The sequence below is a fragment of the Oreochromis aureus genome, linkage group 14, assembly GCF_013358895.1.
Source record: "Oreochromis aureus strain Israel breed Guangdong linkage group 14, ZZ_aureus, whole genome shotgun sequence".
Lineage (NCBI taxonomy): Eukaryota > Metazoa > Chordata > Actinopteri > Cichliformes > Cichlidae > Oreochromis > Oreochromis aureus.
Window position 1 is genome coordinate 23292309 of NC_052955.1, and position 14334 is coordinate 23306642.

At 39.4% G+C, this 14334-nt stretch overlaps 1 protein-coding gene across 4 annotated transcripts in view; it reads right to left on the minus strand.

Annotated features, from left to right (window-relative positions):
• The window catches only part of LOC116322966 (cytoplasmic dynein 2 heavy chain 1), a 116823-nt gene that overhangs the window by 67304 nt on the left and 35185 nt on the right, over positions 1–14334 (minus strand). For all 4 annotated transcript variants that reach the window (XM_039597954.1, XM_039597953.1, XM_031743215.2 and 1 more), the window contains exons 47-65: positions 13951–14210; positions 12775–13021; positions 12465–12616; positions 12171–12315; positions 10971–11073; positions 9046–9210; positions 7598–7722; positions 6923–7171; positions 6433–6541; positions 5734–5847; positions 5197–5339; positions 4774–4855; positions 3556–3719; positions 2892–3029; positions 1541–1654; positions 1231–1391; positions 721–844; positions 430–551; positions 39–125 (exon numbers count right to left, since the gene is read on the minus strand). In XM_039597954.1, coding sequence (XP_039453888.1) covers positions 39–125; positions 430–551; positions 721–844; positions 1231–1391; positions 1541–1654; positions 2892–3029; positions 3556–3719; positions 4774–4855; positions 5197–5339; positions 5734–5847; positions 6433–6541; positions 6923–7171; positions 7598–7722; positions 9046–9210; positions 10971–11073; positions 12171–12315; positions 12465–12616; positions 12775–13021; positions 13951–14210 — 2804 coding nt within the window. The remainder of the gene's footprint in view (positions 1–38; positions 126–429; positions 552–720; positions 845–1230; positions 1392–1540; positions 1655–2891; positions 3030–3555; positions 3720–4773; positions 4856–5196; positions 5340–5733; positions 5848–6432; positions 6542–6922; positions 7172–7597; positions 7723–9045; positions 9211–10970; positions 11074–12170; positions 12316–12464; positions 12617–12774; positions 13022–13950; positions 14211–14334) is intronic.

A 14334-nucleotide genomic window follows, 5' to 3' on the forward strand; every position in this document is an offset into this window, starting at 1 on the left:
AGTATAGAAGGATTAATTGGTGAAGGAAGGATGCATACTTCTCTTTCAACTCATTGACTTTGGCTCCAACAGTGCTGAGCTGGTCTTCTAGTTTATTCTTCCTACTCTCAGTCTTCCTCAGGTTTCTGGACACATACAACACACACATTGATTTATTGACTTACTTTATGTATCATTTAGTGCATGTGTAGCATCGAGAAACTGAGCGTGCGTTAGAGTTGAGTAGAATTAGATGAAGTCAGTGATCACAAGTTTGTTTACAAGAATACAATCTAGATCAAAATTACTTTACGAAACTTACCAACTTTTAAATTTTTTTAATCAAGAACTTGTACTTTGTTGTTTTTTGTTTTGTTTAAACATACAGCGTTTTACAGGTTGAAAGCATTTTTTGGTCTTTTATAGAGTTGTGTTTGTGTGTTTTCCTACTCCAAAAGTCCAGCCTGTTCTCTTTCCAGTGGCTCTATCCTCTCTAGGACGCGGGAGTATTGGACATTGGCTTTGACCCAGGCAGCCAGAGGAGCAGCTGCTGCACTTGCACGCTTTGCATTCTGAATGAAACAACAACAGCATTACAAATCAGTAAAACAGCCACAATAACTTCTTTAGAAGACAAACACACTAACAAACCAACAACAACAACAACAAAAAAGAATCAAGCTGTAATAACAACCTCCAACAGTACATCTAATTCTGATTCTGCTACTATTGTAGGCAGACCTTAGGGTCGAAAGAAGCCCTGTTCCTGTTGAGTAGCTCTTCCACACTCTGGCGAATCTCAGGAGTGATGTTCCTGGCTTCAAATGTAGCTATGTCCTCCCTCACACCACGTTTAGCTAGAAAGCTAGAGAAGAGAGGAGTTTTCATGTGTGAGTTCAACATTAAAGCCAAACACAGATGAAATCATCAGAAAGAGATAAAATTAACCCATAAAGCAGAGAGTTTAATGTTAATTCAAGCCTAAAATATGAGCCTTTTTTCCTTAATTAAAGCATGAACAGTTGCACACAACCTACACTCGCTCATTATCAGTGCAGAAAGGCTTTGTTTACCCTTCCCTTTTCTTTCTTCTTTCCCACCCATCTTCTAACACCCCATCACCTCCTAATGCCTCTTTTTGGTAACCCGAGAGGTGTCGAAGATCCTCATCAATTTAATTACTCCCAACAGGGTAACTCTTCATCTTCCTATCCATCCCTTTACACGTTCTTCCTGTCTCTTTTCTCTCACCTCTTCATGCTGACCCAGGAGGTGTCAAAGATGCCCATCAGCCTCAGTACCCCCTCCAGGATGTCTCTGATGACATCGGGAGGCATGCGGAGGGAGCGGATCTCAGACAGCGCTTCAGGCTTGATGTTTCCAACTGCACGCTTTGCTTCATCTACCAAAGGCTAGAGGGCAGCAGGGGAAAAGGCAGCGAGAGATGCACAAGTACGTGAAGGATAAGCACAGTGGGGATTGCAAGCCTTGAAAAGGGGGATGTTTTCTCGTAACTTATAAAAATGGGCATGCTCGCAAAAACAGGCACCAGACGACTTACCTGTACTTCTTTCAGCTCGTCGTCGATTTTGGCTTTTCTCTCTTCAATCTTGGACACTTCTTGAGCCATTTTCCCTTTCAATTTTTCCATCTCTGCCTTCTGGTCACTGGCATTCTGGAAAACCCAAAAAATAAAGAAAATGTTCAGTACACTAGATTAAAAAACTGGTTTTTAGCATGTACTGAAGTTAGGAAAAAAGGCTCAATCAGGACTGAAATTTAGCAGCTGAATATATGATTTCTATATAATCATCTGTATTTTATTTTACATCTATAGGATTTTTTTAAGGAATATTGTGACACTGATGATGAAAAAGCAGTGAGGACAAATGTTTGGCCGCATCATTTTGCAACAGGTCCTCTCTCTGACCTCTTCAAACCTGAAAATTTTATCACATCACATTTTCATCTAAAGCTAATCCCACCATTGACTTTTTTTTCCATCCCTATAATTCATCCATCGTCAAGGCTCCAGGTCTTGCTATATGCCACAATATTCCCCTTTTCTGCTCCAAATCTTATTTTCCTTCCTCCTTAACGGCTCTCTTAATATTTCCATCTTCCCCAAGCCTCAGTCAGTCTTCCATCTATTTTGTTTACACTCTTCCCATCGTTGTTCCAGTGTTCCTCGCTTTTCCCTCCCTGCTGTCTCCATCCCCACAGGCGACATAGCTACTACAGACCAAAGGGATGAGTCTAGTTCTTAATTATCACTCTGCAAAACTGACTCCTCTGACAGTTATTTCTTTTTCTTTCTTTCTTTTTTGTTTCTCTTGTCTCCTTTCTTCCTCCCTCCCTCTAACTCAACAAACCCAATCCCCACAGAGTGAAAGATAGAAGGATATCATAACTAATGAACAAGGTTCATCTCCTTTTTCCCCCTCCACACATCTATCCATCCAACCATCCATCCTCGAGACAGACCCAGCAGGAGGAAATGGAAATGGGGGTATCAGGAGATGAGAATGAAAGGAAAGTCACAAAACAAACAAATACACATACGTACACAAACTAAATAAATAGTGTCTTCACAGCAGGGAGGATATTGCCAAGGGAAAGGCAGAAAGTTTCTTGTATAATGCAATGCAGATGAAAAAGAAAGCCAGAGAAGAGAAGAGAAGAGAAGAGAAGAGAAGAGAAGAGAAGAGAAGAGAAGAGAAGAGAAGAGAAGAGAAGAGAAGAGAAGAGAAGAGAAGAGGGATAGATAGACATAGAATAGATATAAGTTAGAAAAGACACGAAACCCTGCAGGACTGCTGTCCTGAGCCACACATTTATACACATACACCCACCCGCACATCCCAATACACAATCACTAGCGTACAATGCACCAGCAGCACAGACATACACACCTGCATGGAGGTTGTGATTTCCTGCAGGGCAGAATCTGCCTCCTGTTGTTTAGTCCTCAGCAGTTCGCTCTGCTCTGCAGCCCGCCTCTTTAGTTCATCAACCAATGTTTTAGCTTCATTCAGCTTAGAAACGCCTGCCTGTAGACATAACATGTATTACTTTACAAGTAATTTCAAACTTGTTTCCTCTTACAGATTCAATGGAATTTGTGTGTGCAATGTTTACCAACAACATTTACAGTTGCTTTGTAATTGTACTTTCTCATATCGGTGTGTAAAACTGCAGTAAAACTTTAAATAAAATACTACACAGGATGGATGCTGGGCCCAAGCTCATCTAGCAGGGCTGGATACAGTTCCACAAACCGAATAACTTCGCTAATTTACGTCTTTTATTTGCTGTGTGTCGTTTTCACCGCAAGGCTCTTTTAAAACTCTCATCGTCACTAAAAGTCAAATCAAGAGCTATTTTATGTGTAGATCTATCGATTTTCAAGTCTAGGATAAACAATTCTTATCAGTTGTTCCGAAAATAAGTTGCTTCTTACCTTTAGCTGTGAACTATCACAAAGTGTATTTGTGGAAAATTGTGAAAAACGTAACGGAAGTAGTAAAATTCATACTACTTCTAATTCTGTATCACAGGGTACATTTGCAATTTTACCTGCAGATGCTGCTGTCTTGTAGTAAGCTGCTTTTGCTTCCGACTGTATAATGCGGTGTAAACATGCAGAAAGGCCATGTACTTGCTAGGTGTTGCACCGTGTTCGCGACATGACTCATGGACCATCAAGAACAATCGGCACAGATCCCCCTGCCCAGACCCTCCTGAGAGTCACAGGTGAAAAAAAAAAGATGCACAAAGATAAAAAGGTGATATAAAGTCATTCTGATTGCACCAAAAATATAAAGCAATTAAATATGTCTAAGTATTATAAGCTTATAAGCTTATATTACTACTACTATTAATACAATAAGCTAATTCATCTTAATTTATTGCATGGTAGTGACTAAATGGAAATATGAGTAAAATAAAATAAACAAATAAATAATAATAATAATAAAAGCCTTCATGGTAGACTGGTCAGATGGAAGCCCCTCCTCAGTAAGAGGACAGCCCACCTGGAGTTTGCCTGAAAGACTCTCAGACCATAGAAACAAAATTCTCTGGTTTGATAAAACAAAGATTGAACTCTTTGGCCTGAATGCCGAGAGTCATGTCTGAAGGGAATCAGACACCCAAACCCGACTGAACATCTCTGGAGAGATCTGAAAATGGCTGTGCATCGACACACCCTCCCTATCCAACCTGATGGAGCTTGAGAGGTTCTGCAACAAAGAATGGGAGAAACTGCCCAAAAATAGATGTGACAGCTTAGAGCATCATACTCAAAAAGACTTGACTGCTGCCAAAGGTGCTTCAAAAAATGTTGCGCTAAGTCTGTTAGTACTATTACACTGTAGATAAATACATAATCAGTCCCATATTTATTTTCTATTTATTTGTTTAAACAACATTGACCAGTTCTATTTTTTGCGTTTTTCAATGTGATTATTCATGCCAACAGCATGAACAACTATAAAATGGCTCAAATGCACTTTGTCATCACTCCTATTTCAAAGTCACTCACATTGTAAAGGTGATAGCTTCGCGTGTACACAATTCTGCATCCGCATATTTATCAGCTATCTGACAACATTTTAATACAGAATGAAATTATGTAATGATAAGAAGGTAAATAATTAAAACATTTTAAAAAATCAACTACACTGAAGAGCAATCCAGTTAAACAGGAAAATGACAGGGATAAAGCAAGCAAATACAAGCAGTCCAGAGACCATCAATCATTCATTAACTGTGACTTAATGTTCATGTGCTTACCTGAGCTTTTCCTCTTGCTGCCCTTTTCTCTGTCGGTGTCCTCTCCTCCCTGTTCAGTTTTTGCCAACAACAGCTCGGGTATCTGACAAGCAACATGTTTAGGTTTACCAGATTTGCAAATGTGACTATAAAACAACTGATGTATGCACAAAAATGACCGCAACACCTTGCTTTTTAAAAATAACCTGTAAAGTAAAAAAAAAAGTTTTCAATTTTAAAATTCCAACAATGACAGAAAAACAATTCATTATTTAGGGCTGCTGTATTAGGTCAACAGACATTAGTAGAGCAGAATTACACAGGTCTGTCTTTAAAAGATTGGAAGGAATGTGCATTGCAAATCTCATACGCAACACTTAGTGTGAGCTTTATTAACAACTGATGATTTAATGTCGATTTTGATCTTGTTGTTCTAATATTAACCTTTTTCATGCTGCTTTCAGACCATCCTTCCATCCACTGGACAGAACACTTGCGGTAAAAAGCTGGGTTGCTCTCACAGTTGATGGTGAAGTTAGAGTTGGAGCAGTCCATGATCAGAACAATGTGGAGGTTCTGCTGGATTCCTGAGTGGGATGTGAGACAGTGGTGAAGGGAATTCATCAGGAAACGCTGATAAAAGATGGACACGGTGTGGGACAATGACAGGCATCGGTATTATCACTAACAGCATCTTCATTAACTCGTATCTGGCAGAGTTTGCCAATAATGGTTATTGATTTGATTCACAAGCAGCAACCTCTGTGACATTGCACCATTTGTACAGTACCAACAACCGTGCACAGCAATGAAGCAGAAGAACACAGTCGGATATGAAGAGAAAAACAGAAAAAAAACAATCTCTGTAACAAAATGTCACATATAATAGAGATTTACAGTGAGAAGAGGCCCTTACGAAGAAAAAATGAACAACAGAAAGACAGAGAGGGACCATGCTGTCAATAAAACCACAGTACTGACTGTGAGAGAAATAGTTGTAGAGAGGTCCAGTAAATCCATCCTGGGAAGCACCATCTTTCAGTGACGAGAGGAGTGGCTCCAGTTCCTCAGGGGTATATAGACCTGGAACTTCACCTGAAAAATGTCCCCGGGATACATTAGAACTACAACTTAACTACAACTGACAAAATTCTTGAGTGCATGATCCATATTCAAATGCAGATCTCATATATAGTTTACAATGCTCATATTTAAAATTATGGTAGTTTGTCCAGTTACTTTTAAGACTCTGAAAATGAGGAATGTGATTCCTAAACAGTAAATGAAATACTTTTGGTAAACCCCTTGAATTAGAGCTGAAAGTCATTTGACAAGACTGTATACGCAAGATGAACAATATCACCCAATAACCACTCAAATCTGTCTGCTCAGAATGAAGCTGGAGTGGGGGGATGGTTAGCCTAGCATGAAGTCTGTGAGCAGGAAGAAAATTCTGGTCTGACTAAAACCAAAGGTCAACAAAAATTCTTCTAACAGAACATAAACCCATCTAAAACCATAGCACAGCTATATATTGCAAATACTGTTTAAGATTTATAGAGTGACAATAACAGTTTAAACATTAACTCTTAAATCAAGCTACAACTTCCTGAGTCCCAAAAACTCATGTTTCTATAAATATAAAAATAAGGCAAGAGCATAAATAAACACAACACATACCTGATGAGAGCAGGCTGTTCACCATCTCTAAGAAAGCTGGGTGGACAAACTGATAGTCCTCTAATAGTAAAACCACCTGTTGCCCCTCCAGACCTGCCAGCTGCATCACCTAATCACACAGTATCCACACAAATATATTATATAGTGCCACCAGCTGAGATTACATAGTTTATGCTTAAACCTCTGCAAAGTGAGACATCTGTCAACATGGCTGTGATAATGGGTACTGATTTAATGCATAAAAATCAACTAAAATACAGAAAATTCTTTTATCAGTAACTATTCATGTTTAATGGTAATTATAGGTGTCACTCAATCTGAAAAAACACACAAATGCTCGACAGGGAGTTCTTCAGAATAGGAACCGTATAGCCTGCAGGATTAGTGTGTAACGTGTGATTATCTCTAAGAGCATTTTGCAAATGCAATTTATTAAAGTATAATGTGAACCAGATAAAGAGATAAAATCTAATAAAGGAAATCCACTTACCGTCTTGAGATCACTGTTGAAATGCTTCAGGGTGTAACCACGGGAGATTTTGGGAGTAAACAACGTGTATCCGTGCATGTGTGACACCAGGCACGTGGCTGTGTGCCGACCCACTCCGCTCCGCCCTGCCAAAAGCAGAGACCCACCAGGTCTGCTTAGGACCCGATCTACCCTGGACACAAAGTCGCACACTTCCCAGAACAGGAGAAGATCCAGCTCTCTGTTATCTCGACTGTACAGCACCACTCCCTAGAGGAAGACGAGGAACAGACACACAGGTGAAGGAGGCACACAGCAGCAAACACAATGAAGTGAAAATAAGAAAACAAAGACAAAGAAATGCAAACAGAGTGAGACACGACGATGAAAACAGAAGCACAAAAACAAGAGTTTAGAAATTTACTAAAGCAAAGTGGCAGTACCATTGTTTTAACTTTAAATTAGGTAAAACATTTAGGCATTTTTAGCAAAATATGACACTAATGCATCCTGTCTAAAATGTTATTGATATACTGATGATTTATTGTATTAGCACATTTACACATAAGGGCCATATCAGTGTGGTAGCTAAGAAGAATAAAGGGAAAATCCCTATAGTTGCTGTATCACTGTGTGTAAACACCTTTCTGTGCACAGTTAATCCAACAAGTCTAACGACAGTCTCTTACTGCGCACCTTCTGTATAACTTGTTTTAAATCAACAGAGTCCAGGCGTCCCAGTTGTTTGCCATGAGGAGGCAGAGACTGGCCAGGAGCAGTCACAGCCCCCTCAGACGCTCCCCATGTCACATAGAAACCGTCTGCAAACAGACAAAATGACAGACTATTAGTGGACATGTTAAATTACATGGAGGTTGTCTAAGAAAAAATATAAGTGCTGCATAGACAGTGTTGTACTAGCAATCAACTGTGTATGAAACACAGAAGTGCAGAGAGTGCATCCACCATCAGGGCTAAATGGCCCATTTTGTCAGTTCAAAGAAAGTGATCCAGATCTGCAATCAGCTTTGATGGGTTTTTCCTTTGCCCATGATTCACATCTTCATCAGATTTCCTGAAATGAGGCTGGGTAATTGTTGCACAATGTTGGTGACAAACAAACAGACATCAAATTTCATCAACAAGTATTCTCAAATTTACTTTGTGCTTTTATAAGCAACTTGTGCACAAGAACTTTGAGTTTGCAATTCCTGTTTTCGAGGTGGCCACAGTCTGGGGGAGGCGTTCCTCACTGGGGATACAAGGCAATCTTCACGCTGATTAGATTAAAATGCAGACTGGATTTAAAAGCTTTGTACACGTTATTGGCTGAACTGAGTTGGTTCTTGACCTGACACCCTAGCCTCATGAGCCGATGTGATGAAAAGGTCAATTATCCTTTAAGTTTCTGTCTGTGCTGCATAGTTGCGAGAACTGTACACCTTTGTTAAGCACATTCAAGGGCCTTGCGTACAGATATGGTATTATATTATATTTACGTAGCAGCCAAGATATGTTCTTGATTTTTCTGCCTCTTTGTAACTGAGCCGGTTTTCTCTGTAAGGGTTTTCAGTGCTATTTTAATAACAAATGCTAGCAAAAGCTACCTCTTTTCACAGGTTTCCAGACTGCTGTAAAGCACATTATTAAACACAATACATAGTATTATTGCTACTACAGTGAGCTGGTTAAGTAACGGCAGGGTCAGGGTTCGTCTTTTACTCTAATCTTTTTAACGTCACAGCGTCCAAAGTAAAGCTTGTGTACAACATGGACAACACTAGATGTCATTCTGGTATTATCCAGAAGATATCTCAGAACTCTATCAATCAGTGAATAAGACATACTACTAGGTACAGAGTTGGCTCTCTTGACACACTGAAAGCAATCAAAGCAAATGGAAAAAAAATCAATAATGCTAGTTTATCATTCAAAACAGACCATTAACAGAGATATTGCCACATGTAAATCTATATGCAGAGCTGTCAAAAAGCGCTCTCATCAAATACTGCTTTCATTCAGACATGCCCAGCCAGTAATATTGACATTAACTGCTTAAAAGACTCAATCAGTAATAGAGTCTTTCATGCTCAGACCTAATATTGGGCTTGTGAATTAGAAGCAAGAGCTCAGCCATCTCATACCAGTCATGTTATCTAGAGCATCAGAGCCCCAGTCCCCTCGTATGATGGAGGAGAGGATGTTATCAAAGGTGTGAAGGTCTTTGGAGGAAACTAGTCGGTCTCTGAAGAGCCTCCTGGCCTCATATGCTACCACCTCCAACACGCTGTCTGTCACATTAGATTGAGCTAAAGGGAACAAGTGAGATACACACACACATATATCAATTAAGACTTAACAGAATATAGTAAAAAAAAAAAAAAAGACCTTTACACATTTACACACAAATAAAGATTTATTCATTTTGTTAGACACCCCCCCCCCCCTTCCCTCATAATTTAAATATTTAGGTGACCTCATACCAGATGTGAGCCAAATTCATACATTAAATATACAATATGAATTTTAGTCTGCCTAAACCTGGCATTTAGTTTCATAGTAATCACAATATTACTCAGGATTTAATATGAGTCAAAGGGCTGTTTTTGACAGTGCTCAGTATGACAAAACCACCTCCCTGGATCACACATATGTAATAAATTTCCCCACGAAACAGCAGACTGCTACTTGCTGAAAACTGGAGGGACAAGCCAGATTTGTGGTACCATAGAACACTGGTTTTGACAGTGCCTGGCAAATTACACTAAAAATACTGAAAAGTGACACACAGTTCTGTCTCTGGGGTTTTCCTAGCAAATTAAATTCAAAAAACCAATACAGGAAAAAAACACTTTAAATGTAAATTTTTCATGCATTTTTGTTTTTAATTCCCATGACTTTTAATTTCCAAAACCCACTTTATAATGATTCCGCCACCAGCAGTAAGGCAAATAAATCCTCGCTTATTTTGGAGTTTTGAGGCAAACACTGATATTGATATTTGCTAATATGAACAATTAATATTGGATGTTTAACAAAAAAGCAATGACCACAAAAACAAACAAAAAAACAATTCTAATTTATACAATACCAATTTGTACATTTCTGAGTGTATACAGAATGGGCTCCACAAGCTGCATCCATCTAAAACTTGTCAGTGCTCTCTTGTGGATACTCTACATATTGGCAACAGATGTTCCTAAATGGCCTCAAAGATATGTTATTTTTTGGCATTTTTACACTGACATTTTCGTGAAATTGTAAAAGTGGTATGTCAGCATCTGTGACAGTATCCAGTCTCAGTATCAACTCATCACCTCAACACATCAAATAAAACAAGGAAGCACAGACAACACTGCCTAAAGGACTCTATTCAAGCTCAAATTCACCGCAGGTACAGAAGAAATATAAAGAAGAAGGATTTTTTTTTTTACATACCAAAATGAAGGTAAGCAGCAAACCGGGCAGAAAATTCAGAAAGAAAAAAAGAAAGTTAAAACTGATGAGGACAGGAAAAGGGAAGTTTCTCTGCTGACGTGTTTAATTAAAATAAATGATTGGACTCACTATCACAGCAGGAACACATTGCAGAAGGAGAGAAAGAGTGACAGAAGGAGCGATGAAAGGACAGCAAAGGGAGAGGATGATGAAAGAGTGAGAGACAGACGAGTGGTAGAAAGGAACTGGGGAAAGAGAAGAGAGGAATCAGAGAGAGGCCGACGGAAAGAAGGAAAAAGGTGAGAGACAGAAACGGTGGCTCTGAGCTGAAAGAATACAGACGAGTAACTACCTCTGTGGGGCTGTATTTTTTTTGTATTATTCTGGCATCAAAATTGAATTATTACTCAGCAATATGAATAAACGAAGAAATTAGTAGTAAATAAGTGGGTCATTAAATTAAACCTTCTGCTTTTGTATTTGTAGTGACTAGTGCCTCAAACTAGTCCCCACATACATTTTTTTTTACGTTTTTAACTTAGAGAAGGCTGGGCCGTGTTATTGAAAAATCTTAACCTCATAAAACACACACATATTTATATGTATCCATTCTTGGTTTGATTTTAGTTACCTGCAGTGAGGTCATATCGCAGCAGGCTGAGAACCCATTCTGTGAGAATACAAGGTGTAAACACATAGTGGCTGTGGTCATCCACTGTGAACTTGGCTTTTATCTAACAGGAAAGAAGAAAATACAGAAAGGGGTTATTATCCACACTCAGCAGACAGTTTATTAATCAACTTAATTAACTGATTGTTAAGACAAAAAACCACATGGCAGCAAATTGATACATTTAGGCATAGACTGAACTTCAAACCGAGCATCAGAACAGGGAGGAAAAATGACTTAATTGATTTTGACCATAGCACAGATTCATCGTTTTTTCTATTAATGGTATTGATGTTGGGGATATTTACTTTGTTGACCCTGTACACATGCTTTATGACCACAATGTATGTGTCTTCTGATGTCTGCTTCTAGACATGTAATTAAAGCACCATGCCACAAAGCTCACTGGTTTCTTGAACATCAATCACCTGATAAAACTGTGTTCCTAATAAAGTGGCTGTGAGTAAATATCTATAGGATACAGATAAAAACCCTTTTCATTACACATTTCTATCTACGTAAAACTAGAAAAGTCAAAAGATGACACGATTAAAAATAAGCACCTGAATTTTCAGTTATCACTACGCTGCATTTATAATCCTAATAATCCAATGGCATGAAGAGCAATATCAAAATAGCAACAGAACAAACATTCCCCCCAAGTGCGTACAAAAATGCATAATTACTTGAAAATGTCACAATTACTGAGAATATCTGACATTTGTCGCTGCAATAAAACAGTAAGAAGCTCCTATGGAGGCGAATAACAACACAACAGATTTCTTTTAACTGATATTTTCTAACGTCATGAAAGCAAAATCTCAGCATTCATCTGGACACATTTCTGAGTATCAAGTTATCTTATGCACAAGAGTCTGCAATGTAATGTCTGTACCTGCAATAAAACCGGCACAAATTATGTGAAAACCTAATGTGCTTTTGAAAAGACTGGAGAGAGTTTAGCTAATACCCATTAGTTAAAATGGATATCTGTGAATATACAAGGACTTGGACAGTGTGATTTTGCATCACATCGAGACTGTTTTAATCTGGAATTACTCAGATTTTTTATGCCTTTTTTATGTTCTTTGTGTCTCACGAAAAGTGTATTTTTACAAACCTGGTTATAGACTTGAATGAACACCCTGTCAAATGCAATACCTGTTCATAGAGCTGCACAAGAGACCCAGCCAGCTGGTGTGTTTTCCCTGTGCTGGCCCAGGCTGCCTGGCTGCCCAGGCTGTGCTGGAGAACTGGCTGCAGGTAAGCCGAGTAGATAGTCTGCAGCTGCTCCCTGTCTGGATAGCTAAAGTCAGGTGGAGTAAACAGTAGGATAACAAGAATGAATCACTGTCAAGTTTGAGGAGCCCAAGGAGAGAAACGGAGCGAGATGGGAATAATGACAAAGTGTTGTTTTACTGGTATTCAATTATATGTTGCTTGTTTTGTACTTACTCTATTGTGCAGATGCGTACAATAGAAGAGAAGCGGGTTGTGAGTGAATGGGTCCCGACAGCACCCCCTGTGGACATGGAGGCCACCACTTGTATGTTCTCAAGACTGACCCACTCCAGATTTTCATCATAGAACCCCTTATAGGTCAACACCTGTAGAAAGATTAATAGATATTGTGATATTGTGATGCTTGCTGGTGTGACATGAAACAATGTTAATGTCTAAGTTTCTGAGAGTGGGCACTTGTATCAAAACTGTTTACAACACATCCAGCCATTGACTGACTTTTTAATTTATCTGTCTTTTTTACCTGTTGGAGGAAGGCAGTGAGGTTGCTGGTCCCCCACTTGTCTGGTTTGGGTAGGTTGATGTCTTTTAAATAAAGGACCAAGTTCTCACAGTCCTTGGGTCTGAACACTCGACCAGTGTTAGAGCTGAGCAACAGGCACGTCTGGCTCAGTTTCTGTAGGACATGGCGTGATGATGTCTGGGCGCTGCAGTGAACCACAGCAACTTGGGTGGAACGCAGCCGAGAGAAGGCGAAGCGCAGGAGCATGCTGAACAGGATGAACAGAATAAGGTCAGGAAACACACAAGAACTCAAAGTATGTGAGGTGAGACATGAGCGCAGAGGATGGCAACATTTCATCCATATGCTTAAATGTTTTAAACGGTTCAGCTTCATCCATTTTTAAGCTGATCTAAGGAAAGCAAGAAAGGATGAGAGGATGAAATCTGTGTTACTGCCACATTAACCAAAAAAAGCCTTTTGGGACCTCAAGAAAATTGTTTACCTTTGACTCAAAGGCAAACTAAAGAAAGTAAATATGACGTGTTCATGGGCATGCACAGTCATTATCAGAAAATCTGTACTTTCATCAGAAGACTAAGTTGACAAATCCCGTGCCTTACTGGCACAGTAATGTTTCAGACAAAGTGAGGCAGGGCATGAGGATGAGAAAAGAAAAGACTGAAAGATACAGAAGTGGAGTGTAAAAGGCAAAGTGAGTGACCCTTGTTCTTTTATACCCAGGGGAGGGACACAATTACTTGTGGGGCAGTTCAGAACTTGATGTGTACACATACACAATCCCAAGCACAAACAGCGCACACACATACACACACCCACAGATTTTTATCTTTATTCTGAGCTTTCAGTGCCTTTACAAGAAAGGTCAAGTCTTGAATAAAAGCAGCTTTGATTTCACTGTTGATTATGTGATTGTGTCATTCTGAGTATTCATATTTGAGCCCCTCTGTCTCACAAACCACTCTGCACACTCTGACCTCACCAGTGATTTTTGTACTATAAGGCTAACATGAGGATAGAATAAAAAATACCCTTTGTGAATTGCTTCCACAGAATGCCATTTGATCTTAAGTCAGGATAATGTAAGGTAATGTAACAGTTGTTCAGCAATCATGGCTTTGTGAAGGGCTAAATGGTTTTTAATGTGTTTTTGTGTATGGATCCAGACGTAATTACCCCTTTCCACAACCCTCTGGCCCTACGACCATGAAGGGCTGCCTGTGCTGTGTGGTGAGCCAAGGAGAGAAACCCTGCAGACCTCTCTGCATGCCTGGAGTCTCAATCACAGGTAGCATGTGTGTATGAGAGAACTGCTCCAGCGTGAGACCCTCAGGACGCTGGAACATGTAGCTTGCTAGATGACCACTGTCAGAGTTATAGTAAGTATCCAATGGTTTTCTGGGGTCTGGTGGGCTTTCCCTGGCCCAGCTCAGCAACTACAGGAGTGAAAAGACATAAAGACAAACATTACCTGGTTATCCATCCTTATAATTTGCAGCAGTTACAATTAAGACATGAATACAATTTAAATCCAAACATAAAACTGTTCTTGAAGTCAAC